The 27,887-nt window shown below is 47.3% G+C and overlaps 1 protein-coding gene across 3 annotated transcripts in view; it reads left to right on the forward strand.

Annotated features, from left to right (window-relative positions):
- Positions 1-14,010: 14,010 nt before the first annotated feature.
- Positions 14,011-27,887, forward strand: part of Ppfia1 (PTPRF interacting protein alpha 1) — an 80,300-nt gene continuing 66,423 nt past the window's right edge. For all 3 annotated transcript variants that reach the window (XM_028771152.1, XM_028771153.1, XM_028771154.1), the window contains exons 1-2: positions 14,011-14,053; positions 15,054-15,317. In XM_028771152.1, the coding sequence (XP_028626985.1) occupies positions 15,054-15,317 (264 nt within the window). In that variant the 5' untranslated portion in view covers positions 14,011-14,053. The remainder of the gene's footprint in view (positions 14,054-15,053; positions 15,318-27,887) is intronic.

Raw genomic sequence — 27,887 nt, forward strand, 5'->3', positions numbered from 1 at the left:
CCAGTGTACTTCAGTAGTACACTGCAGTAGTGCTCTTCAGTGGCTAGAGAGGGCTGCCTGCTGCTCCTGATCCCAGCAACCTGGTGCTTTACAGAGGTTTATGGTACCCCAGCTTATACCATGCTACCCAGTGTCTGCCTCAGTCCCAGCTGAGGGTCTTTTTCCCTCTGGAACTCACTTGGCCCTCTCTTTTAGAGGGATTGCAGTTGCTTGATTAGGACCCAGGGTGTGGCTCTGTGACCTCAACCTGTGAGTTACATCAGCAAAAAGTATTTACAAATAAATTTTTTTTGTAAATTTACAAAAAAAAAAATAAATAAATGTTTGGAATGGAAGACTGCCTGAGCCGATCCACTGTAGGAGAGAGAAGGTTGGGGTGGGACTCTGAACAACCCCAGTGCTATCAGAAGGCAGAGAGTCCCACAGAAGAGCCAGGGGTTATGTCACAGGAGGGCAGGGGAGGAGGAGGAGTCAGTGGGGTGAAGAGCTGTGGGATATCAGCAGACACAGGAAGCCACCATGGTGACACGCTCCTGAAACCCCAGCATGCAGAGGCTGAAGCAGGACTGGGAACTCTCTAAAGTTCATGAACACCATTGCAGTTCGAGCTCCACTGTAAGACCCTGTCTCACAGAGAGAGGGACAGGTGGGTATGCCTAGGCACAACTGCCTACCAGGCTTTGCTGAGAGCCACTCCAGGGACTGCCTGACGAAACCCTACCTACATGGAATTGGGTTTTCCCATTTGAGAGGCTGATGTGAAGATAAGGAAGCCATGGTGTGTGAATTCTAGGATGCAGAAGTCTGGTTAGACCCAGGGGTTTAGACCAGAAACTGCAATGCCTCATGCAGAGCCCAGGGCTTCAGACTGACTGCTAACATTTGTCATGAAGCAGGCTCCAGTGTCTACATCCCTATAGGCCTGTGGGCCTGCTTTTGAGATTCCCACAGATGTCTGGGTCTAATCTTGTCTGGGCCCTGGCTGCATGTGTACTATTCATTTGCTTCCTGGGACACCTGAGCATGTGGGTCGGGGTGCAGGAGATTCCCCCTGAGGTAGCCATCATTTTTCTTATGCAGAGCACAAGATGTCTCCCCAGTAGAGAGGTCTTTCCAGATCTAGGCCCAAATGTAGGTCCCTACATATCTCAGTGGGAAAGGAACTACAGAGCCAGCACCCCGCCCCCCATGGAGAGCCTTCTGCCTTGGCTCTCTTCTAGTTGTTCTTGGAGGTCATTATCTGAAGCCCCATTATCCTTGGGCAAGTCCCTGCCTGGCCAGTGGGTGGGGGTTGCAGGGCTGCCTGCCCCCACACAGCCACATCCTGAGCTTACAAACTGGGGTGGGCGTGGGAAAGCAGAGAGAGAGAGTGTGTGAGCATTCATACCAGCTAGCCAGGGAGAGCTCTCCTCTGCATGTCCCAGATGCTACAAGCTGTCACCAGACAGAAGGAGACAGGATCAGGGACCTTTTTCCTGTGTAACTTCTCATTCTGTAGCAGAACTAATCTAAGGACTCTCCAGATCTCTAGGAAGGGAGAAGGGGCCTCCTGACCTGGGTAGTCACTGCCTCCAACCTTCAAGGTTGTTTGTCCCGATGCCTAGAGCCCTCCATCCCCTACTCATATGACTGACTGATTTATTCATTCATTCTTTTAACCCCCGCACTCACAGAGATCTGCCTACTTCTGTCCTCTGTATTCTTAAAGTTGGTTCTTTTAGACAGTTCTTACACTCAGATCCCAGATGGTGCTTCCTATCACTATGTTTCTAGAACATTCAGTCTCTTTTTTCTTTCTTTCTTTCTTTCTTTCTTTCTTTCTTTCTTTCTTTCTTTCTTCCTTCCTTCCTTCCTTCCTTCCTTCCTTCCTTCCTTCTTTCCTTCTCTCTCTCTCTCTCTCTCTTTCTTTCTTTCTTTTTTTTTTTTTTAGGTTTTTCAAGACAGGGTTTCTCTGTGTAGCCCTGGCTGTTCTGGAACTCACTCTGTAGACCAGGCTGGCCTCGAACTCAAAATCCGCCTGCCTCTGCCTCCCAAGTGCTGGGATAAAAGGAGTGTGCCACCACTGCCCAGCTCTCCTTTTCTTTCTTATAATACAATTTAGCTTCAAAGCCATGTTTACTTGACCACCTGTCTCCTCAGCCCCTGGCAGCACAGATCATTCGAGTGGGCAGTATTGGACAGGAGCCAAATTCACTGCTCACCACTTGCCTAGCCTCACCCACTGCCTAGGGCTCTTGGCTTCTCCTTTCCCCACTGGGAGCAAAGCCAGCCAGGAGCAGGATGAAGCACAGAGAACAGAAGCAGCAATGAAATGGAGTCCTCGACAGGATAGCATCTGGGAGAGGCAAGAACCTAGTCACTGCAGGCCATTGCCCAATGTGAAGGGTGAGGACAAGGTGTTAAGGCATGGAGAACAGGCAGTGCAAAGGCCTGGGACAAGCAAGGGCCACAGAAAAAGGTGGTGTAAGAGTTTTGTCAGAAACCAGGGGTGAGTATGGTCTGACTGTGCCAGCTCTGACAAGAGAGGTCTGCCTGACGCTGGCTGCCTATGAGCTCAGGAGAAAGAACAACTCTCTGGAAGGCTGAAGGCCTCTGGGCCTCCACTGCACTTGGCTGCCTCTCTACCCTGCAGACACTGACCAGAATATGAAAATGCCAAATAGGGTCAGCAGGATGGCTTATCAGGTAGAGGTACTTGCCACCAAGCCTAACAACCTGAGTGTAATCCCAGGGACCCTTACAGGAAAAGGAGAGAATGAACTCCCAGAGGTTGTCCTCTCACCTCCACGTATGCACTAGGGTGTACACATATGTCATGCACACGATAGATAGATAGATAGATAGATAGATAGATAGATAGATAGATAGATATAGACAGACAGAGAACAGATAATTAGGTAGGTAGACAGAAAATAGGTAGATAGATAGACAGACAGTAGACTGCAGAAAAAGTGGCCTGTGCTCAGGGTAGCAAGGCACATCTCATCTTCCAGTTCCTGGGGTAGGATAAGACTGTGAGAAGCTGGTCACAGACTGAGAGAACCTGCTTTTCAAGTGGTGCAGGGGTGTGGGTGGGTGAGCTAGGATGGGGGGGGTGGGGCAAGCTCAGCAGAGCACCTTTGAGTCTGCAGGGCCCTGTGTGCCATTCCTAGCACCACCAAACAGCAACAACCACACCACAGGTGTGGCGCCAGCATCACTAAGGCCATGCTAGGCACGCATTTTCCTACTGAGCTGTAGCTCAGCCCAGCTGCCCACCCTCTTTTCCTCTTTTTTCTTTTTTTCTTCCTCCTCCCCCCCCCACAACAAGGTGTCACTCTGTAACCCAGGGTGACCTTGAACCTTCAATCCTCTTGTCTCAGTCTCCTACATACTATATGACAGGTATGTACCAATAGGTCGGGAAGCAGTGGAGTGTAAAGAAATAAAACCAGGGCTGGAGAGATGGCTCGATGGTTAAGAACACTGACTGCTCTTCCAGAGGTCCTGACTTCAATTCCCAGCAACCACATGGTGGCTCAGGCTCACAACCGTAATGGGATCCGATGCACTCTTTGTGTGTGTCTGAAGACAGCTGCAATGCACTCATATAAATAAAAAAAAAAATCTTTTTTTTTCTTTTTTTTTTTTTTTGGTTTTTCGAGACAGGGTTTCTCTGAGTAGCCCTGGCTGTCCTGGAACTCACTCTGTAGACCAGGCTAGCCTCGAACTCTCGAACTCAGAAATCCGCCTGTCTCTGCCTCCCAAGTGCTGGGATTAAAGGCATGCGCCACCACCGCCCGGCAAAAAATAATTTTTTTTTTTTTTTTTTTGGTTTTTCGAGACAGGATTTCTCTATGTAGCCCTGGCTGTCCTGGAACTCACTCTGTAGACCAGGCTGGCCTCAAACTCAGAAATCCACCTGCCTCTGCCTCCCAAGCGCTGGGATTAAAGGTGTGCGCCACCACTGCCTGGCAAAAAATAAATCTTAAAAAAAAAAAAAAAAAAAAAAACAGATGCAGTGGGAGATATCTGTAATCCCAGCATTAGGGAGGCTGAGGCAGGAGGATTGCAAGTTTGAGGCCAGCCAGGGCTATACACACAGTGCGGTTCAGGTCGCTCTGAAAAATGGAAGTCTCCAAAACCTAATTTAAAAAAGAAAGATACCCACTTGTCCTACGTTTCCCTGCAGGCTATAGCCAGGTCCCTAAATCTGTTCTTTTTTGTTTTGTTTTCTTTTCTTTTGTTTCGTTTTCGAGACAGAGTTTCTCTGTACAGCCCTGGCTGTCCTGGAACTCACTCTGTAGACCAGGCTGGCCTCGAACTCAGAAATCCACCTGCCTCTGTCTCCCAAGTGCTGGGATTACAGGTGTGCGCCACCACCCGGCTCCCTAAATCTGTTCTTTTCTCTGCCCTTCTGATTGTCCACAGGAGGGAAGCAAGGTGCTTGAGCTCAGCCAGGAAAAACATTTACATTTCAGAACCACTTTCTAGCTGACTACAACAGACACACAACAGGGTCTTAAAGTGACAAGAATGAGTTCTCTTTGTCTTGGGGGCCAAAGGTCAACAGTCAGCAGCCTTCAGAATTTGTCAGCAGGGTGACCCTTCCAGAGGTTCCAGGAGAGATCAGTTTCAGGCCTTGGTGTCCCCTGGCTGTGCTGGCTGCATCACTAGGTCTCTTCTCCATCTTTCCACAACTTTTCCCCAGTACCACTGTCCTTTCTTCCGGTCTAAGAACAGTCATTCTCCAATCCACCCCCCCCACCACCACCTCCAGTCCACGAAGGCATTTGCTCTGAAAATCCAAAGTCCCCGAGATTTGAGAGGGTGTTCCGTTCTTTCTGCTCCTTCCCAGGAGACTGCAACTGTCAGTGGGGCAGAGTATCAAGGCTTTGAGATAGAGGAGAAAGTGTCTCTGGGGTATGGGGTGAAGGAAATAGATTTGAAGCAGAGAGGGGAAGGATGGGGTCCCTGAGCCTCAGGATGCAGGAGAAGGGGTCTCTAGGGCTTGCCTGAGACTAGAGGGAGACAGTCCTGTCATTTAGCATGGCCATCTGCAGAACTCACTTCTGTCCCCACCCTCCCCCATCAAACTAGCTTAGAGCTCTCAGGGTGGATTGGATCCTGCCCCTGTCCTGCAAGGCACCTCCCATTTCATAATAGAACAGTTGGTGTCATTATTGCTGTGGACTTACCTCCTACCCTCCTCTAACTGCTGGTACTTCTTTTATAGACCGTAGAAGATGCTGGGTCTAAGTGATAGAAATCCCACCTGGGCCACCTCAACCTGGTCCCAGTGGGATCTAAAGAATTCCCCCCAGAAAGGCTGGGCTGGGTCACAGTGAGGCAACCTGCTTTGGGAGGGAGGAAGGACTCAGGCTAATCTTCCCAGTGGTCTAGTGGTGTAGCCTGCCTCTTTGGTCCCACCTCCTCAACCTTGGGCTGGGAAGGTCTCAAGGGCTGCAAACAAGTAATCCATAGAAGAGGTCAGAACACCTATTATGTGTCTGTCAGTCCACCCTGATGACTGGCACACTGGCCTAGCTCATGGTGGAAGAAGAAAGACTGCTTTCCTACCTCAATGCCACTGTGGGCCTGCCACTGTGAGCCTGTCTCTGTGTGCATGCCTGAGTGAGGCCATTTTGCCATGCCTGGGACCTGTGGGAGCCTTGGTAGGGATCCCAACATTTCCACGGTGCCTCTGGCCTAGCAGCCACTGCTCTAACACAAACAGGCCTGCTATACTTGATGCTTGCTTGGTTTAAGTGCCCTCAGCCTGTGTGCCTCTGTACCTGGCTCACCATAAAATACATGGCTTTTGCAGGGAAGCCAGGTTCCTGGAAGCCCACTGCAGCAGCAGCACCACCTGGCATAGATGTGCTTCCTCCTGCCCAGAGGTTGGCATTCGCTATCTGCTTGACCAGCCACTGCTTAACACCTGTTCCTGAGTCAGGAGGTCATCGCAGATCTGACCCCCACACTCCAGCAGCTCCAGGAGCCCCTGCTCAAAGACTCCTTGCTAAGAGTGGCCTATTTCATAAAAATCAAAAACAAAACCAACCTCCCTGCTCCCACTATGCTTCTCTCTTGTGATCCCACCCAACAAGACTTCTGTACCACCACAGAACAGAGGGGATGGCTTGTTATCCCTCCCCTCTGTCCCCAACCCCACTGTTCCATCTTCGCTGAGCTGGGAGGAGTTCAAGATTGTGTGGAATGAGGCCCAAGGGCTAGGGACAGTGAGTTCCAGCCTGTTGAGAAGAGGAGAGCTGGCCAGCCTACCATCCGACAAGTGTTGTGGAAGAGACATGGTACACTTAAAAGACATGTGCAGATCTATAAAGCATGAGAACATCGCACAGGCACGGGTCTGGCTGGCAGAATTCTTCTGTAACCTCTACACATGTGGTGTGGCACACATAGGTTGCCTTTAATCCCAGCACTCAGGAGGTCAAGGCAGGTGGGTCTCTGAGTTCCAGGATAGCTCTAGCCTATATAGCAAGTGAGACCCTGTCTTTAAAAAAGGCAAATATTCTAGTGATAGAAATATTCAGCTGGGCAGTGGTGGCACACACCTTTAATCCCAGCACTTGGGAGGCAGAGGCAGGCGGATTTCTGAGTTCATGCCAGCCTGGTCTACAGAGTGAGTTCCAGTATAGCCAGGGCTACACAGAGAACCCTGTCTCGAAAAAACAAAACAAAACAAAAAACAAACAAAACAAAACAAAAAGAAATATTCATCAGTAAACTGTTCAATGTACCTTCAAAGTTGGCAACAGAGAGTGTTGGCTGTTTTATTTTTATGTTTTGAGGTGCTGGGCATAGAACCCTGGCCTTTATGTTGTGTTAAGCCAAATACCCTAGTACTGAGAGGCCTCCCCACAAAGCTGCTTTCCTACTGTGATTAAACATAGACACTGCTTAGTGGCATAACCATTTAAAGTGAACAGTTCAGTTGCAGGAAGTACATTCAGGTGTTGCCGACCACCCTTACCATCTTGGCCCTGGGTGAAGCAGGGTTGAGAGTGGGCACAGCCATGCAATTCATAACGCAAGCAAGAGTGCCTGATCCCTCCCACACCATCTGTTTCTCTTAACCCACTGTTTCTCACTGTTGCCCACTGTTTCTCTTAAACTCTTTTTTTTTTTTTTTCGAGACAGGGTTTCTCTGTGTAGTCCTGGTTGTCCTGGAACTCACTCTGTAGACCAGGCTGGCCTCGAACTCAGAAATCCACCTGCCTCTGCCTCCCAAGTGCTGGGATCACAGGCATGTGCCACCACCACCCGGCTTCTCTTAAACTCTTAACTCGATGCCTAGCTGAGAATGACCTCGAATTTTTGATTCTTCTATCTCCACCCATACAGAGTTGAAATTTCAGGTCTTCATTGCCATGGCCCTGCTTTTTTTGTTTGTTTGTTTTTGTTTTTCAAGACAGGGTTTCTCTGTGTAGCTCTGGCTGTCCTGGAACTCACTCTGTAGACCAGGCTGGCCTCGAACTCAGAAATTCACCTGCCTCTGCCTCCCAAGTGCTGGGATTAAAGGTGTGTGCCACCACTGCCCGGCGCGGCCCTGCTTTTTAAAGATTTGTTTTTTTTTTTATTTTACATATATAAGTGTTTGCCTGTGTGTCTATATGAATGCTACATGTATGCAGTACTTTCAGAGGTCAGAGAGGGCGTCAATTCCCCCCCCCACACACACCCGGAACTGGAGCAACATTTGTGAGCTGTCTTGTAAACGGGAATCAAACCTGGTCCTCTGAAAAAAGCAGCCAGTACTCTTAAACACTGATCTGTCTCTCTAATCCCCCTGGTTTCTCTGTTAAAGGTGAGACTAGTTTATCTGTTGATGGTGGCGGTGGCGGCAGCTGCATCAGTGAGCTGCTGCTGCTGCCAACAGCAGCCTACAGTGACTGTTTAGACATAAAAACTTCCTGCCAATGTTCAGCACCCTGTAAGTTTGCTTATCTTTTAGAAACTCACTCCTTGGACACCATAGGGTATGTGTACAGAATCATTAATATTTATTTTATTTTAAGGAATGACTTGCCCCTAGCTGAGGCAGGGTTGAGAGTGGGCACAACCATGCAATTCACAACCTAAACCAGAGTGCCTGGTCCCTCCCACAGGCTTCCACCTTCTCCCTGAGTGCTAGCTTTGCCTGCATGCTAAGGGACAGCAATCTTGCCCTTGGACATGACTCCAGGGTATAATGGGGTTGGAGGTGGTTTTCCACTGGACCAGCAATCTTTCTGTGTAGATTTTAAAAGGATGTTCTATTATATTTATCTCTTGTGTGTATGTGTGCAGGGAGAAGGGCCCTGGTGTGCCTGTGAGGTCAGAGTGGGAGTCAGTTCTCTCTTTCCACTACGTGGGTCCCAGGGATCAAACTCAGGTACTCAGGTTTGGTGGCAAGCTCCTTTACCCACTGAACCTCTTTGCCAGCCCTCCATTTAATAAATTATTAGTTTTAATTCTCCAGGAAAAAAAATGCAGTGTTGTTTTCCTTACTTTCTCAGTTTCTTGCCTAAGTTTTCTTGTTATATGGACAAGAAAAAAAAAAAAAGGAGTGGGAATTTCCTGAGAGACAGCGGAAAGGAATTTTCTGGATAGACAACAAGCAATGCTGCTACTGATTTCTCATCCGGGTTCTTTTCTTCTCTCAGAAATGTGAGGCCAATAACAAGAAGTGCTCATGGAGAGTGAATGAATTTTTATTCTTTGGCCCAGGACAGGAGACGTGGAAGATAAACTCAGCAGCCAAACTCCTGATTTGGGAGTTGGGAGGAGTTGGGAGAGTGTAAGCCTAGCTTTCTGGGCCTCACCTTCAAGTCCTCATGAAATAGAGTAAAAGGAAGGAGAGAAATAGGTCAATGTGGAGGGGGAGAGGGTATGACACAGCATCGTCCACTGCCATGATACTGGGGACACTCACATAACACCTCAAGGACAAGTACAATTAGGGCAGTGAGGGATTAAGGCAAAGTAACAGTATTTTCCTTTTGTTTTCTCAAAATGACTGCCACAGAACAGCCTTCCAGAGCCTGGCTCAAAGAAGGAGGAAAGGGTAGAGCCAAGGGACTTTGCACTACTCTCTTTTATCAGGAAAGAGAATTCCAGACTACTCTGTGTAGTTTACCTCTCATCCCATTGGTGAGAAGCAGATGCCTGGACCAACTCTTAGGCTATGAGGCAAAGGAGAGCAGGATTCTAGCTGACTGGCATCAATCCTCACTCACTTGGGGATGGAGGATTGGCCGGGAGCTCATCGGAGACACCTTTGGCCTCAAGCACTTACTTCGTCTTCCCATCTCAGCTCTCTCAGTCATCTGAGATGGTCACCTCTGTTCTACAGACAAGGAGCTTGAGGTGCTGAGGGGCCAAACAACTTGCCCAAGAGTGCATAGCAAAGAGAAGTAGAGGAGAGATAGAAGCAGGCTATTGACTCCAGCCTTTGCATATAGAACTACCAGATGGGAGGTGGCCAGGCACAGAGCTAGCTGCAAAGGTCACCTTCACTGAATGTCACAATGAGCACCACAGTGTGGGGTTCTAGTGTCATTGTTCCATCTGACGGATGGGGAGACTGGCATTGTGTGCAGGTGAGAGCCTTGCCCCTGGGTCAAGGTAAAGTTATGAACTGGGATAGCTGATGCCCCTAAGAGGCTGGGCTACATCTCTGGTCCCTGTGAGGGGGGCACTTTTATTTGAGGGTTCTGTTGCTGAACACACCAGGTATGCTACACCAGGCTACAGCTCTCTCTCTCTCTCTCTCTCTCTCTCTCTCTCTCTCTCTCTCTCTCTCTCAAGTAAATTTTTATTTAGCTGGGCATGGTGGTATATACCCTTATTCCCACCACGCTGTAGGCAGAGGCAGGCAGATCTCTAAGTTTGAGGCCACCCTGGTCTACATAGCAAGTTCTAAGGCAGCTCAGGCTATACAGAGAGCACCACCTCCACCAATTATTCAGTATGTAGGGTGTTTTGCCTGCATGTATGTCTATGTACCACGTGTGTGCCTGGCGTGCTTGGACGTCAGAATAGGGAATCAAATCCCCTGGAACTGGAGTTATAGATAGTTGGGAGCATCTATGTAGGTGCTGAGAATCCAACCCAGGTCCTCTAGAGGAACAGCTGGTACTTTTAACCTCTGAGCAGTCTCTCCAGCCCCGATGGCTTGCTTTTCTAACATGAAGACACACGTAAGTGAGGTTGGCATGGCCCATGTTGCAGGCTGAACACCCTCTAAACTGTTGTCTTCCCTTCATCTGGCTCTATGCTGGGATGTAGGGATTTTGTCAACTCATGGAGCCTTGAGGGATGATGAGGGTCCTGTTACCCATGCTGTGAGGATTGGAGAACTCTCACTATGCAGCAGCAAGAATGTTGGTCACAGCTGGGTGTGGTGGTACACACCTTTAATCCCAGCATTTGAGAGGCAGAGACAGGCAGATCTCTGTGAGTTCGATGTCAGCCTGGCCTACAGAGTGAGTTCTAGGTCAGCCAGGGCTACATAGTGTCTCTCTCTCTCTCTTTCTCTCTCTCTCTCTCTCTCTCTCTCTCCCTCTCCCTCTCCCTCTCCCCTCCCCCTCTCCCTCCCCTCCCCCCCCCCTCCCCCCCCCCCCCTCTCTCTCTCTCTCTCTCTCTCTCTCTCTCTCTCTCTCTTTCTCTCTCAAAATAATAATAATAATGTTGGCTGTGGACCTATAATAATAATAATAATAATAATAATAATAATAATAATAATATTAGCTGTGGACCTACAGAACCTAGGTTCAAGTCCTGGATTCTACACTTTATCTGATGTGGAACCATTGTATTCAGTCCCCCCCCCCCACTTTGAGCGCCATGTATCTAGAAGAACATGTATGGAGGTGTGGAGATAGTGGGATTGCAAGGGTGCAGGGGTCTTGGGATGAGGCTCTGCAAATGTGACTTTTATTTGTGTAGACACACATGTATAGGTGTTTTTCTCAGGAAGGCCTTACACCTTGTTCTCTGTGTGGCTAGCTAGTTCCAGAGATCCCTGTGTCTTTATGGCCTCAGGCTGAGATTACACAGATGCATGGCCAAACCCAGGTTTGCTTTTTTGTTTTGTTTTTGATTTTGTCTTCCTTTTGTTTTGATTTTGGCGGGTGCTGGAGACAAAGCTCACGTCCTCACCCTTGCCCAGCAAGCCCGTTACTGAGTTGCCTCTTTAGCCCAAAATTCATTTTTGTTATCACTCATTCCAGATCAACCCAAACAGACCACATTCCCAGCAAGGAAGAACAGGCTTGCCCTTGAGCAAGGTTTCAATACAGAGTCTAACCCAGACAGAAGGAACTGCCTGAGGACTCAAGACAAGCAGGCCTTCACCCTTTTTGTTTCAGTAGCTCATTGGACCTGCCTCCTCAGTTGGGGAATGAGAAGCCACATGACAGGTGTGATGGTGAGTGGTTATCATCACATGCTTGTGAGATTTACCAGGAGGAGTTCCAGGCTAGCTTCTGCTACTTTGTAGCCAGCTTGGGCTATGTGAGACCTCTTCTCAAAAAAAAAAAAAAAAAGGTGGTGGCTGGATGGGATTGGAGAGATGGCTCAGTGGTGAAGAGCACTTGCACTTGCGACTCTTGCAGAAGACTTGCCCGTTTCCATTACCCACACCTGTGTGGCAGCTTGCAACTAAAGGTAGCTCCAGTGCATATCCACACTCCATACAAATACTCAAGGACAGGAATTACAGATAAATAAAAAGAGGGGGCTGTCGTAACGCCGTGTATGATAGCACACACCTTTCATCCTAGCACGTGGATGTCAAGACAGATGTGTAGAGAATTGCACAGTAGCCTGTCTCACAGAGCCCTCTAAAACAAATAAAATGCAGGCCAGTGAGAAGGCTCAGCAGGTAAAATCACTTGCTACCAAGGCAGATGACCTAAGTTTGATCCTTGGGACTCACATGATAGAAAGAGGGAAACGCTTCCTGCATGTTGTCCTCTGGCCTCTACATGCATGTTGTGACATATACATATGCAGACATACACGGACACAGAGACGTAGATAAATACATGTGGTTAAAAAACTAAACCACTGTGAATGTCAGCCACGGTCTCTTTGATCCAGAGGGACAGTGGCCTTGTAGCTTCTGTTCTTCACAGCCATCTCTGCTGATCTGCGGTGTTTGGGAATAGGTGCCAATCAGCAGGAGCCAGGATTTCCACAGCCAGAAAGCCCGGGAAAACCTCTGAGCGTTAGGAACCAGCTGGATGACATCTCTTTTGGTCAGCCCCATCATGCCTCCAAGTCTCTCTGCGGTTCCACCTCCCATTCACACATCCTGCAAAGCAGGTACTGCTGGCTGCAGCAGCTCCGCTTCTCAGCTCGTGGTGGAACTTTGCTGGAGAAGCATTGTTTTCTTTAGCTTTCTGCCATGGACTTCACACATGGGCTGAGTGTGGGAGAGGACCGATGTGGAGTATGCCCTGCTGAGCTGCATTTGGTCCTGGGCCAGTTTCTTAGGAGACGGTTTTATCAGCAGGAACCTCTGGGGAGACATGAGCATTTTCTCAAATCCAAACCTAAGATCAAGGCAACTGAGGACTTGTGTGCGGTGACTGATAGTCCTGGGAGAGCCCCTTAGAGAATTTGCTGCTCCTATTTTACAGTCTGACTTATTTTTTGAGACAAGGTCTCACTGTGTAGACTAGGGTAACCTCAAACTCAGAGATCTGCCTGCGCCTCTGCTTTCTGAGTGTTAGGATTTAAGGTGGGCACTATTGTGCTTGGGTTGTAGTTGTAACTTTACTTTGTAATTAATTACTGACTTCTTGAAACAGGAATCTGGCCATGTAACCCTGACTGTCCTGGTTCTCTATGTAGCCTGCACTAGTTGACAGTATTCTTGCCTTGGCCTTTGGAAATTTTTATTGGCTTTTCAGTTACAGTTGACAAACATTTTGTTTTGGCTTCTGGACTATCTTATTGGCTTTAATTTAGAAAAAAAAGTTTTGAAACAAGGTCTCAGTATGGACCCCTGGCTGTCCTGAAACTCACTATGTAGACCAGGCTAGCTTGAACTCAGAGATCTGCCTGTCTCACAAGTGCTGGGAATAAAGGCATGTAGGACCAAGGCCCGCTGCCTTTTTATTTTTATGTGGTCTGGGAATGGAATTCAGGTTCTCATACTTGCAAGAGTGGCTGAGCCCTTACATTTTGTTTTTGTCGTCGTCTTTACATTTACTCTAGTGTGTGTGTGAATGTGTGTACATGCATGCATGAACCCACACGATAGATGTGTGCAGGTCAGAGGACAACATTCTGGACTATGCAGGTTCCGAGGATCTACTGTAGGTCTTCTGGGTCCCAGGGTTCAAACTCAGTCGTCAGGGTTGATGGCAGTTGCGTTTGTTTGTATTTTACAGTCAGGGTCTCTAACTTGAGGCAATCTTCCTGCCCCTGACATTTGAAGGCTAGCCTAGAGGTGCGAGGCAGGAGGTACTTTGCCCTGCCTGTCAGCACTTTCCGGTTCTGCAGGTGGCCTGACACGACTCCGCAGAGGTCTTGAGTTTTGGGGGGCGAGTACTCGGGTGACGTCGGGGTTTGGGTGTCGTTAACACACGCAGGGGAGTGACAGCACGGAAGCAGGACTGAAACCTGCGCGCACCTGCCAGAGTTCTTTACCTGTGGTTCCACCCGCTGCCCTGTCTCGGCAGGGGGTTGGCCTGCCGGGGAAGGCGTGGGGGCGGAGCTAAAGCGAGCAATAGCCAATTGGAGCTCTGGATGGGCCGCCCGCCCACTACCACGGACCGGGCGCATGCGCATGGCCCCGCGGCGAGCCTCTCCCGCAGGGGGCGGTGCTGACGCTCGCGCCGACGCGCCGGACGTCGGGCACGTTGACGCCGGCGACGCGCCGGGCCCGGTTCTCTGCGCTCGCCAGTGTCCGGCGGCGGCGGGCCGGCCTTCGTGACGAGCGGGGCGGCGGGTCCGGGGGCCGGGCGAGGACGCAGCCGCGGGGCTGCGTGGGTCGGCCCGCAGCCGGCCGCCGCCCAAAGGCCGCCGCATAGCCCCGGAACCGCGCCCGCCGGCCAAGGTGAGGGCGGGCGGAGCGGGCCGCGCAGGGTGGCGGGCCAGGGTCGGCGGGGCCGGGTCGGTGGAGTCAGCCGGCGGAGGTCAGCAGGGTCAGCAGAGTTGCGGTTAGCCTGGCCAAACTGGGTTGATAGCAGTTCGGTCCGAGTCAGCCTAGATTGGCCAGACTCAGTGAGGTTGGGGGCTGTGAGGCTGGGGTCAGCTGAGCCAGGCCAGGTCAGCGGGTCCTGGTCAGATGCACCTGCAGCGCATTCTCTTCATCCCCCACTCTGTGCCCTGACAGCATGCAATCTCTAGTTCCATCTCACTTTTCCCTTCTTTTTTACCTAGCCCTGTTGTCCCGACTTCCTAGATTCTCAGTGTGGTATATTTTCTCTTTCTGTTCTTTTCTCGTCTTTGACTGTGGACTTATGTAAGTTAGGTTGGCTGACCAACCGTTACACAGCAGCAGGCCTTTGCAAAACACTTCTGTCCAGACCTTAAAAAGCAAATCCAGTTGCTTTTTCCGCTGATCACTAAATATCCAGCTCCACAAGCCAGGGAGCCTGGTAGTCCTTCCCAGGAGCTGACTGCACACATTCCTGGAAGATGCTTGGATCCATAGTGCTGGTGTTTGTCAGTTTCCAGTCTTCTTCTGTGGTTGAGGGACTGTTTTGAGTCTTTCTTCCCGGGGACGAGAACAAAATAAGTTAGCAGAAACCCACTGTCTTCAGCTGTTAAGTGTGGATTTTAAACAGACCCCACTGGTTGGAGGTGAGCTTCCCAGCCCCTCTTGTTCCCAGGACTTTCTCTCACAATCTGCTCTTTATATTGCCTGTGCATGCTGCTTCCCAGAGTGTGCAGCCAGAGCGGATGATCGGCTCTGACAGCTTTGGGGCTGCTGACAGCTATGGGGCTGTCAGCCTTTTTCTCAATAGCCACAGGTGGTGCTTAGAAAGCTGCAGGTTTGTGGATACTTGTGTTCTGCACCTACTGACTGTGTTTTGCATCTTTCCTTTTTTAAGATGATGTGCGAGGTGATGCCGACCATTAGTGAAGCAGAAGGCCCCCCAGGAGGAGGTGGGAGCCATGGGTCAGGCTCCCCTTCACAGCCAGACACTGATTCGCATTTTGAGCAGCTCATGGTTTCCATGCTGGAAGAACGAGACCGCCTTCTGGATACACTGAGGGAGACACAAGAAACACTGGCGTTAACCCAGGGGAAATTGCATGAAGTTGGTCATGAAAGAGATTCTTTGCAGAGGCAGCTCAACACTGCACTTCCACAGGTATGCCCCTATCAAACTGAAATCAAGGTGTCTGCTGTTAAATGGCTACAGGATGGTCTTGTTACTGTATCTAGCTGTTTTGTGTAACCACTTGGGAAGTGATGGCTCTCGTGTTTTCTGAGCACTGATAAAATTCTCAGGAATTCAATTTAGGAATAAATGGGTATTCTCCAAAGCCATGTGACCACACCGTTGCACTGTTATGCTTCTTTGGGAAACTGCCTAGATTTGGGAAAGTACTTCAGTGTTTTTGACAGGGGGCTTTGAAGCAGTTGAGCTGTGTTGAGTCTCCCGTTCTGTCTTGACTTGTCCTTGCCTGCTGTGGACCTGTGAGGAGTGGATCTCAGGGGTTGTGTATCTTACCTCTAGTTTCTGTCTCATGGAGTTCCAACTTCCTAGGGAAATCTTGTGGATAAATAGAACTCATTTATGAGTTCTCATAAATTCATTTCACGGGAAAAGTCTATACAGGCTTTCGCCAGAACATCCATAAGCTGTAACTAAACTTTGTTTCAGGGGAGAAAAGATTGAAAATTGAATCCTGAGGCTCTTCTTCCCAGGCAGATGAGACTTTCAGAGTTTGAAATGCCTACTGAGCTTTCAGTATCACAGTTGGACTGGTATGCTAGAACCTCCTCTCTTGGAGTTAAATGCAGAGGCAGTGGTACAGGAAGGAGAAGGCAGTATAGCCAGCGAAGCCCAAGGTGAGAGGCACGTGGAGCAGGGACTGCTTAGATTCCTGCTGACACCCCACTTTACTCGTTCATGATGGGTGTCTCCATGGTGCTCAAGGAATCTGCACTCTGGTGTGTCTGCAGATATCAGTTAGCAAGTCAGTAATGACTGCCTTGATGCAGCTCTCAGCTGTAAAGTCAGTTCTGAGATGGGACTAAATGTTTGAATGTCCTTTTTAGAAACAGTAATTTGGTGTTAGTGTTGTGCGCTGAGGGTTTTTGTTTGGTGGCTAGAGAGTTGTCTTTTCTTCCTGGAGTCTTAGGTTAATTAGGTCAGATCTCATTGCCTCATGCTCAAGAGGCTTTCAGGATGCTGTGAGTCCTACTTGTTCTGCTTTGCACTTGGGTTTGAGGCAGCTCAAGTCTACATCAGTGGTTGGTCAACATTAGGTTTTTGGAAAGAACAGGCAAAGGGGACACAGAGCTAGTGGGTGTTGTGGGCAGTGAGTTTCAGGCAGCAAGAGTTGTCTCACCTGCTGGTAAGCCTGTTGCCAGGTTGTGCTGGCTTCCTGCTCTGCAGTGCCTCATCAAATGTAGGACATGCTTGTGTCCACAGTTACTTCATATCTGACCCAAGTCTGTGTCACAGAGTAAACTTGTTCTACACTATTCGCTTCCTGGAATCAGGATCCTCTGGTGGCTAAAAATGTGACCAGATGAGCATGTGTGTCCACTGGAGTCAGTGTCCTTACGCTGGAGCATGTATGAGGACTGCACAGGCCACAAGTGTATGCCTCAGCCAGCTCTCCAGTTATGCTTGGGGAGCTTGGATCAAGTGGTGGATAGGACCACGCTTCCTATGAAAATCCCCTCTGCTTCCTGCCATCAGTAACTGTTCTCCATTCTAATGTGGTCCAGCTCTTCACTATTGTTTCCTTTGCATATGCTTGACTTTCTGTAGGAAATCAGTGTTTGTCTTTTGACCCTTCCCTGGACACTTGAGAGATACACCTTTACTTGCCCTGCAGCATTCTGTGTCGATGGACCCTACCTGTTCCTTCTGCAGTCAGGGCCCCTGAGGCTGACCCTAGTCTTAATCTTCCAAGGATACTTTTTGCACTTGGGGAGGAGCAGAACTAGATGTGTGTGTTTCTGTTGGAGTGTTCTAAGGAGTGGAATTGTAGTGGATATTAGCCTCAGGAGTTACTGCCAAAAGTGGCTGTGGTGACAGTTGGTACAACCACATGGCCATCAGCAGTGTGAGAAACTGTTATGTGCTGCAAAGCTCCAGGTGGAGAGGTGGCTTCTTGACTGTAACCACCTGCAGTGCAGCACCTTCTCAGTAGGTACATGAGTGCTGAGTGACCTTTTATTTCTTGTTTGTTGATTGGATTATCTGTTTCTGATTTGAAGTTTTTTGTTTGTTTTGTTTTTAAAGATTTATTTATTTATTATGTATACAGTTGTCTGCATGTAAGCCTGCAGGCCAGAAGAGGGCACTAGATCTCATTGTGGATGGTTAATAAACCATGATATGGTTGCTGGGAATTGAACTCAGGACCTCTAGAAGAGCAGCCAGTGCTCTAAACCTCTGAGCCATCTCTCTACCCCCTAATTTGAAGTTCTTTTTTTTTTTTTTTTGGTTTTTCGAGACAGGGTTTCTCTGTGTAGCCCTGGCTGTCCTGGAACTCACTCTGTAGACCAGGCTGGCCTTGAACTCAGAACTCCGCTTGCCTCTGCCTCCCAAGTGCTAGGATTTAAAGGCGTGCGCCACCACCACCCAGCTTTGAAGTTCTTTATACATTCTCTGTACATAGATCTATAGAAGATATTTTTGCTTGGTTGGTTGGTTGGTTGGTTGGTTGATTTTGAGACATGATCTCTCTACATAGCCTTGGCTATTCTTGAATTCCCTAAGTAAGTCAGGCTCGCCCCAAACTCACAGAGATCTACCTGCCTCTGCCTCCTAAGTGCTGAGATTTAAGGTGTGTGCAACCACACCTCAGTAGAAGAACATTTTTATTTTTATTTTTTTTGGTTTTTCGAGACAGGGTTTCTCTTTATAGTCCGGGCTGTCCTGGAACTCACTCTGTAGACCAGGCTGGCCTTGAACTCAGAAATCCGCCTGCCTCTGCCTCCCAAGTGCTGGGATTAAAGGCGTGCGTCACCACCGCCTGGCGAAGAAAATTTTTTAAAAATTTATTTTTGTATGTATGTGTACAGATTCGTATGTGTTCCTGTATGTGCACACATTTGTGTGCAGATGCTCATAGTCATGTGTGCACATCTGTGTGGAAGGTAGAGTTTGATGTTGTGTGTCTTCCTTTTTTTTTTTTTTTTTTTTTTTTGGGGTTTTCGAGACAGGGTTTCTCTATGTAGCCCTGGCTGTCCTGGAACTCACTCTGTAGACCAGGCTAGCCTCGAACTCTTGAACTCAGAAATCCACCTGCCTCTGCCTCCCAAGTGCTGAGATTAAAGGTATGCGCCACCACCGCCCGGCATTGTGTGTCTTCCTTGACTCTACGTTAGTTTTTTAGTATTTATTTTTGTCATATATGTGTATGTGTCTGAGTGTATGTATGTGTACCATGTATGTGTAGGGTACAGGAGCCTATGAAGATAAGAGAAATTGGATTCTCTGGAGCTGGATTTACAGACAGTTGTGAACTGCCATGGAGGTGTTGGAAACTGAACCTGGTCCTGTGCAAGAGCAGCAAGTACTCTTCCTACCCATCTGCTTAGCCATCTGTCTGGTCCCTTATTATTTTGAGACAGACTCTTATTCAACATAGAGCTTGCTGGTTGTCCAGAGTGGCTGACTTGTGAGCCTCTGGGGTTGTCTTGGTTTGGCTTTCCCAGCACTAGCATTACAGGCATTATGGCTGCCACACCTGGCCTTTAATTGGGTGCCGGGCACCAGAACTCAGGCACTTGTACTTTACCCACTGAGCTGTCTCTCCAGCCTGGAAATTTGTTCTTATACTCTTGTGTTTGCCTTTTCTCTCTGTAGTATCTCATATGTAGACATATATGTTTACATACATTCTTATATAAAGGTCTTGCTATGTAACCTAGGGGATAGCTCACATATTTGATAATCTTGCCTCAGCCGCTCAAGTGCTAGAATTCCACATGTGTAACCGCATCCAACTCAGTAATATCCTTTTATGAGGAAAAGTTTTAAATTTTAATGTAATTCAATTGGTTGATTTTGGTTCCTCCTCACCCTCCAAGAATATTTAGTTTTGGTTATGAGCCTAGCCATTAACTACTGAGCCATCTCTCCAGCCCAAGAATATTTAATGTAGGAGCTGGAGAGTTAGCTCAGTGATTAAGAACACTAGCTGATATTCTAGAGGACCTAGGTTTGATTCCCAGCACCCATATGGCAGCTCATAACTTTCTATAACATCCATACACCTAAGTAATTAAAAAACGAATATTTTGTGTAGGCCAGGCTGGTAGTATACATCTTTAATCCCAGCTCCCAGGGTGAGGCCATCCTAATCTATATAGTAAGTTTCAGGCTAGCTAGGACTACAGAGTGAACTGTCTCAAAAAAAAAAAAAAAAATGAATCCCTGTCAGACCCAAAGTAATCTTTACTGTGTCCTGATCTGCTAGTCTTGAGTTAGGGTGTGTCTCAGTGGTAGAGTGATGAAGTGGATGGGTAGCTCTTCTGCTCCAGTGATATCTTTGCCATCTTTGCACAAATGACTGGATGACTTCAGAAGTTGTCTTGAGATCTGATATTTTAAATTCTTCACCTTTGTTTTTAAGATCTTCTAAGTCTGAGGAGAGATGTAGGAGCAATGGAGAGCCACGCAGATATGGAGAGCAGTTGCAGATAACTACTTTTTTTAGGTTAGCTAATTGCGAAACAGCTCTCTTTGTACGGGCATATTGTTATTGAGCTTTACCAAACATATAAAGCCTTTGATTAATTAAAAAAAGAAAAAAGGATTTTCTAAGTCTGGCTCATGAGATCTGCTTGGGTCAAAGAGAGGCTTGGTGAGTTAAAGTGCTTCTTCACAAGCCTGGGAGCTGGGCCTTGGAACTCGTGGAAGGAGAGAAGCAGTTCCTCAAAGTTATGTTTGACCTCTGCATGTGTGCCCCCCCACACACACATACACACACACATATATACACATACACACACATACACATACACACACATACACACACACACACATATACACACACACACACATACACACATACACACACACACACACATACACACATACGCACACACATACACACACACATACACACACACACACACACACACACACACACACGCGCAAGCATACATAGTCACATACAATCAGTTTGCATGACTGGGGTTTTATCTGTGAGGATGCCTAATCTACAGATCTCTATGGGGCCAGTGTCTTTTCAGCATTGCTCTTCGAGTCTACAGATAGAACACAACTATGTAATTATTGTTGGTGTGTTGAGATAGAACTGGCTCATTTAAAAAATACTGTCTTGAACATTTTTTTAGTTTTATGTGTATGGTTATTTTTTCTGCATGGGTATCTGTTTACCACCTGCATGCAGTACCCTTGAAGACCAGAAAAGGTGTTGGATTCCCTGGGATTGGAGTTATGTGTGGTTGTGAGACACCATGTAGGTGCTGGAAATTGAACCCTGGGTCCCCTGGAAGGGTAGCCAGGTGCTCTTAAACTGCTGACCTATATCTCTAGCTCCTAAATAGAACTGGCTTTTGTTTTTTTTTTTTTTTTTGACTTGATCTCTGTTGATCAGGTGAGTTTCAATTTGTGATTTTCCTGCCCCAGACTCCTAAAAGCTGGGATTATAGGTGTGGACCCCATACCCAACAAGAACTGAGTTTTGAGATTAGAGAGTTGCTCTCACATTCCTGCTCTGGATCTCCATTTTATTGATTGATTGATTGATTTTCTTGTGGAGTTATGCTGGCTGAGTTCTTCAGCACGGCTTTTAACTGCCATCCATGGTAGTAGTGGGCCTCATTGTCTTGGTCCTGGAAGCACTGATGAGCATTCATGCTCTGTTTTATCTGCAGTTGCAGTAGTCACTGAAGGGCTTTGGTAAGCATTCTCTGTTAAATGTGACAATTCTGCCGGGCAGTGGTGGTGCACGCCTTTAATCCCAGTACTTGGGAGGCAGAGACAGGCGGATTTCTGAGTTCGAGGCCAGCCTGGTCTACAGAATGAGTTCCAGGACAGCCAGAGCTACACAGAGAAACCCTGTCTCGGAAAAACAAAACAAAACAAAACAAAACAAAACAAAAAAACAACCAAACCAAAAACCAAAACAAATAAATGTGACAATTCTTTTTAAGCTTCCTAAGAGATCCTTCCTTCCTTCCTCCCTCCCTCCCTCCCTCCCTCCCTCCCTCCCTCCCTCCCTTCCTTCCTTCCTTTCTTCCTTCCTTCCTTCCTTTAAATTTGTTAGATTGTTTGTTGAGAAAGATTTTTGCTGTGTAACCCAGATGGTCTCAAATTCAGGATCTTCTTAATGATTTTGAAAAAAACTCATATGTGATATTCCTATGTGGCGGCTCAGTATTAGGAAGGCCAAGGCAGGAAGACTCCTAAGAAGTGTGAGCCCATCCTGGGGTATATAATGCTTTCTAGGTTAGCCTGGATGGACCTGATCAGAAAAAAAAACAAAAAAACCAGAAAAGTATTTATTGAATTCCTTAATTTGTTCTGCATCTTTTGAGGAAGTCATGTGAGTTTTCTGTTTGGTAGTGAACTTTGGAATCCTACAAGTGACTCCTAACTGGATTTTATTTGTTAGTACTGTACTTGAAGGGTAGTAGTCATGAGGAAGGCTGACCTGTGTCATCACCTTCTTGTGCCTTTGGGAGATTGTGGTGTAGAGGTTGGATTGCTCTCATGAACAAGGTGGCCAGTGTTCCTTGGTGTTGTGCTTTGTGGAAGATTTCCTGTGAAGGTGGTGTTTTCCTTCTTGATTGTTAAGAGTTCACTGGCAATACCACACAGTGCAGGATTTTCCTGGGAAGAAAGAAAAACTTCCAGGACAATTTGTGGTAGAAATTAATTTTTTTGATAGGTATGTTTGGGCTTAGTCTTTGCTTCCCGATGACTTGGGGTACATACTTTCCAGTTTTTAAGAGGAGACAAGGCCTTGCCATGTAGCTCTGGCTGCCGTGAACCGTGATCCTCTTGTCTCAGCCTTCTAGGAACAGAGATTACAGGCGTGCATCACCATCCCTCCTGACCTCACTTTTCCTTCCCTTCCCTTTAAGAGAGCATCTTGCTGTGTATTTTTGGCTGTCCTGGAACTCACTATGTAGATTAGGCTGGCCTTGAACTTCTGGAGATCCTCCTGCCTCTGCTTCCTGAGCACTAAAATTAAAGACATGCATCATTGTTGCTGCCCTTCCTCTTCCTCCTCTTAATTTCTTTTTCTCTTCCCCCAACCTCAGTAGGTTTTGCTTATAGCCCAGGGTTGCTTAAAACTAACAATCCTCCTGCCATAGGCTTCTGAGTGCTAGCATTACAGGTATGCGCCACATCCAGCCACAGTTATGTGCTTTATTGCTCTTTACCCCTTGCCTTCCCACGTTTCTGTCAGGGGTTGTCTTCTTTTGCTTAAAGAAATCAATCTTTAAGACCTCCACCTACCATGTGTTTTGTGTGTATATCTGTGCATATTCATGCACAGTCTGTGTGCATGTAGAGGCCCAAGAATAACCTCAGCTATAGTTTCCCAGTCAATATCCACCTTGCTTTTGAGCCAGGGTCTCTCATTGACCTGCAACTTGCCAATTAGGTCAGTTTGGCTGGCTATGGCAGTCCAGAGATACACCTATCTCCATCCCCACATTGTCCCGGCCGGCACTCCCCTCCACAGCCCTCACTACCATGCCTGGCTTTTTTTTTTTTTTAATGTTTTCCATGGGTTTTGGGGCTGGAACTCAGGTCTTTATCCTTGCAAGGGAAGCACTGTACCAACAGCCACTTCCTCAGCCTTCTGGTGGCTGAATCGATGTTTTCTTTGTGCTGGGTAGATGGAGTATTTAGTGAGTTTAGGAAGCCTTTTGTCTTTCAGCTCCTCTGTATTCCTTGTTAGTAGCAGTCAAAGGGCCTGTGCTCACTCACTGTAGATGCCCTAGAGCTTTCACCTATATTCCACCTGTTTACACACCTCTTTCTTTATCTTCACTACTCTCTGTCCTGTCCGGATATTGCTTACTGACCTCACTTTCTCTCATCTCCTGCTGTGTTGAATCTGCTGTTTGAGCTACTATATATAATTTTCAGTTTTAGTGTTTGTGATAGGATTTTTGTTGTGTATGTATTAGGTTGGTGCTGAGAGCTGAGATTACTCATGCATTATTGGGGAGCAGGAGAGCAGATGGTACGTTCTTGCTACCTACAGCAGAGATAGGTCATGGTGAGAATGTCAGTTATCATCTGATACCCCAGCAGGCCTGGGCACTCCATGTTAACTTTCCAGTCAGAACCCGAGGTGCAGGACACTGCCAGTCTGACCACTCAGCTGTGGAAAGAATGCAGACTCCAGTCCCTCAGCTGCTCTGTTGGCTCCCATGCAAGAGGTCTCCATCCTTCCAAGTCTGCCCCCAGGTCAAGTCAGGGGAGGGCTGCATTGGCAGGTCTGGCCTGGACTGAGGAGGTAAGAGGCTGTGTGATGCTCACTCTGTGAATTGATCATATACAGTTTTCTTTGTCAATTAAAAAATGCTGCTTTTAGGTTTTGCTCCAGTTTTAAAGTTTCAGCTGTACTTCAATGTGGGATTTAGTTCATTTTTGCTTTCTCACAAGTGCTCAAAAGTTTTAGTGTAGAGCTGAAAAAAAAATCTCTTGCATAGTTTTAAGATTTTTTTTTTTTTAAAATGTGTATGGCTGTTCTGTCTGCATGTGTCTTTATGCATCACATGTGTGTGTAGTGCTCTCAGGCCAGAAGAGGGTGTTGGAACCTCTGGAGCTGAAGTTAGAGATGGTTGTGAGATATCCTGTGGATGCTGGGAACAGAACCCAGGCCATGTGCTAGTGCAATGAGTGGTCTTAACTGCACCTCTTCAGCCCTGTTTAGTCCTTTAAATAGTCCACCTTGTGTGTTCTAGTCTTTCCACTCCACGGGACCAGGGAGTGTGTAGCAACTCTAGGTCAATGAAGTTGCAGATTCAGTTTCAGGTCCTATAACTGGTCCTGGGCCACCTGATGTGTAGGAGAAACACAGGAATTGTCTTTTTTTTTTTCCTCTGTATAGCCCTGGCTGTCCTGGAACTCACTCTGTAGACCAGGCTGGCCTTGAACTCAGAAATCCACCTGTCTCTGCCTCCCAAGTGCTGGGATTAAAGGCGTGTGCCACCACCGCCCGGCTGGAATTGTCTTTAAACTTTTGATTCAGGGAGTCAGCATGCTTTTTTGGGTTTTTTATGAGGCTGGGCATTACTGGCTAACCCAGGCTAGCCTCAATCTGAGTGCTGGGATTAGAGGCTCACCCCACAGCATTTATCATTACATCCTGTGCAGTGATTTTTGTTGTTGTTGTTGTTTTTGTTTTTTGTTTTTCGAGACAGGGTTTCTCTGTGTAGCCTTGGCTGTCCTGGAACTCACTCGGTAGACCAGGCTGGCCTCAAACTCAGAAATCCGCCTGCCTCTGCCTCCCAAGTGCTGGGATTAAAGGCGTGTGCCACCACTGCCTGGCAACAATGAGATTTCCATCTGGTTTAGAAAGCTTCAAGGGGACATCTGTTCAGGGTAAATTCAGGTAGGGTCCTGATTTTGCCTTTTGTCTCTTGAAATCTGCAGATTTTGATTGAGGCAGTTGTCTGGTAGAGCTGAGAGCACTGTAAGGAAAGGGGTCTTAAAGTTACAGCTCTGTGGACAGGACTTTGGGGTAAGCTGGTGGCAGTGTAGAGTGCTATAGGGCTAGAAAGGATAGGGCCTGGTCAGTAGGTGTTTTGTCTCAGACTTGGATGAGAGAAAGTAGGGCAGTTAGAAAAAAAGCAGTCAATATCACAACCGCTCTAGAGGGGTCACCCTACAGGCTGAAGAGGAGCAGTTGAGCCCAGCCACGGGGAGGGGTTGCTTGCAGCAAGAGAAAAGGATGCTTTGAAACATCCCGAAGTGGAGCTCCCCAAAGCTTAGCTGTCCTTAAGAGTTATACTAATAGGCCTGGGTGTGGAGGCCCAGGAGTTTTTCTGAAGTCTGGTTGAGTTATGAGTTGGCTACAGTGCTGCCAGAGCTTGATGTTGAGCTACCTTGGGGCTCAGGAATAGGGAGAAATACTTGGGGAAGTTGCCTTTGATTAGAACTGAGGTAGTGTCCCACATGTAAGAAATGACACCTGTCAAGTAGGAATGGACAGCCATGGGAGCCACTGGTTAGTCACAGTCCTTTCTACTGCAGCAGACATGTACCTCGGCTCTCCCTCCATAGGGTGGTATCGACTTGGACAGAGTGCATGTACACACAGTGTTTTCCTGTTGCATACAGCTTATGTGTTTACCCAGGTCTAGTTCCAGTGCTAAGTATTGAGTTTACGGAGTGCACCACATTGCTTACCTTACATGGCTTTAGCTGGGTAAAGTGAGGCAAGAGAAACTGTTTGAGTGGGGCTAAAATTCCAAGGAACACAGCCTTGTTCATCTGCGATTTGAGGGGCAGTGTATATGTGGAAGGTGGCTCTCTGGCCTTTCACTGTCATATCTTGGCTCACATGTGGCTTAAGTACTATGTTCTTTTTGTTTTGTTTTGTTTTGTTTTGTCTAAAAGGCAGAGTCTCATGCAGCCCAGATTAGCCTCTAATTCACTAGCTAAGGATCTTAAACTGGGACTACAGGCGTGCTGTCACCACACACTGTTTATGTGCTACACTGTTTATGGGGATCAGACTCAGAGGTTTTGTCCATGCAAGTATTCTACCAAATAAGCCACATCCTCAACCATATGTCATGGTCTCTCTAAATGTCAGCCCCTCAGGTCACGCTAGTTCTCAGGCTAAAGCTGCATCTCAGAGCTGCATGCCACTTTTCCTATGTCTGCTGACTGACTCCCAGTGTGGATCACGCCTGTTGTCTGCCAGCGTGTTGGGGACTGTTGACACCCCTCCCTCCTTCAGGCCTCTCCTGCCCAGGCCACTGCCTGTTATCTGTGAAGAGACAATGCTTTTACTGACTCCAAAGATATTCCAAAATATTGATATTCTGGCTGGAATGCAGCTCAGTGGTAGAGGGCTTTCCTAGCGTGTGTGAGGCTCTAGCTGCCTTCCCCAGCCTACAGAACAAACTAGCAGCAGAAATGCCACATTCTGGCTTTTGCTAAGTTGACAGCTCCTTTTGGTTGAGACAGGGTCTCATGTAGCCTAGGCTGGGCTCAGACTTGTTCAAATCCTCCAGATTGGCCCCTGGGTCCTTCTGCCAAGGCACCATTAGTTTAGAGTGTTAAATTGCTTTCTGGCACAAAATGTGTCCCAGGCTTACTTAGTACTTTCTTTCCTGCCTGGTAGCAGACCTTCCTTTAGAACCCTAGCTCCTTTTGTGGGAAATAATACAAAGTTGCTATCTGGGGGCTGTGCTCCTTGTAATTGGTCACAGTCTAGGGGAAAAAAGCTGGATGCAGTGGCAGATGTCTAATCCCAGCCCGTGGGACTAGAAATGGAAGGGTTCAAAAGTTTAGTCACCTTGGCTACATAGGGAGCTTGGGTCAGCCTTATAGGAGACCCTGTTTAACAAGGGAAGCAAAACAAAAGTAGTATGTACATAAAATAAATAGTTTTACTAATAAAATAATTTAGAAACCTTTTTAATGAAGGTTTTTTTCCCTTTCCTTTGAGATGATCCTCTCTAGCCTACGAACTAAATAGTTAGAAGTTATAGTTATAGAGGTGTCAGTTCCAGCCTCTTGAGCACTGCTAACAGGATTTCTTACCGGTTTTGGGGGAAGTGGCTGAAAATAAATATATATTAAGAATGTGCAGTTAATGCCGGGCAGTGGTGGCGCACGCCTTTAATCCCAGCACTTGGGAGGCAGAGGCAGGTGGATTTCTGAGTTTGAGGCCAGCCTGGTCTACAGAATGAGTTCCAGGACAGCAAGGACTATGCAGAGAAACCCTGTCTCGAAAAACCAAAAAAAAAAAAAAAAAAAAAAAGGAATGTGCAGTTAAAATAATAATTTTTTTTTCAAACCACTACTGGGTTTTAAGTAATTTGATTTAGTATGGCCACACTAACAAAATAATTATATATTTGATACATAGTTAAGTTTATTCATTCCTATTTAAAAATTTTTATAGTTAATGATGGACTAATTGTGTCTGCGAGTAAATCAGAGGACAACTTTCTAGGTTCAGTTCTCTTCACCGTGAGCTCTGTGAATCAAAGTCAGGTTCTCAGGCTGAGCACCAAGTATCCTGAACCATCTCCCCAGCCCCATTTATTAATTTTTTAAAACTTTCTATTGGTTCTTTGTGACTTTCACATCATTTACCCCAATCTCATTCATCTCTCATCCCCACCCCCACCCTTCGCCCTTACAACCTTCCCATCACAGAGAAAAAAAAGTCTCCTTGTGGAAGCTGTAGTGTGTCCCACAGAATACCCTTTTGTCCATACTTCTTTGCTTGCAAATGGTCATTGCAGTGACTCAATGGTCTGTTACTAGGCTTATGGCTTTTGTTACATTTGTTACACTGTCAGTACTGGAACCTCATTGGGACTCCTGTGTCATGGAAATTGTGTAGATTTGGATCTGTAGACTGGCCCCTTCATGCACTTCAGTTCATTGATAGGATCGATATTTTAGTGGGCCAGTTCAAAGCCCTGGCTTTAGGGCTGAGAAGTATCAGAGTTGGTCATTCTGCTGATTCTGCCTCTTTTAGGGAGGGCTCACCAGGGCCAGCTCTACCCTTCT

This window comes from Grammomys surdaster, unplaced genomic scaffold, assembly GCF_004785775.1.
Source record: "Grammomys surdaster isolate TR1022 unplaced genomic scaffold, NIH_TR_1.0 205, whole genome shotgun sequence".
Lineage (NCBI taxonomy): Eukaryota > Metazoa > Chordata > Mammalia > Rodentia > Muridae > Grammomys > Grammomys surdaster.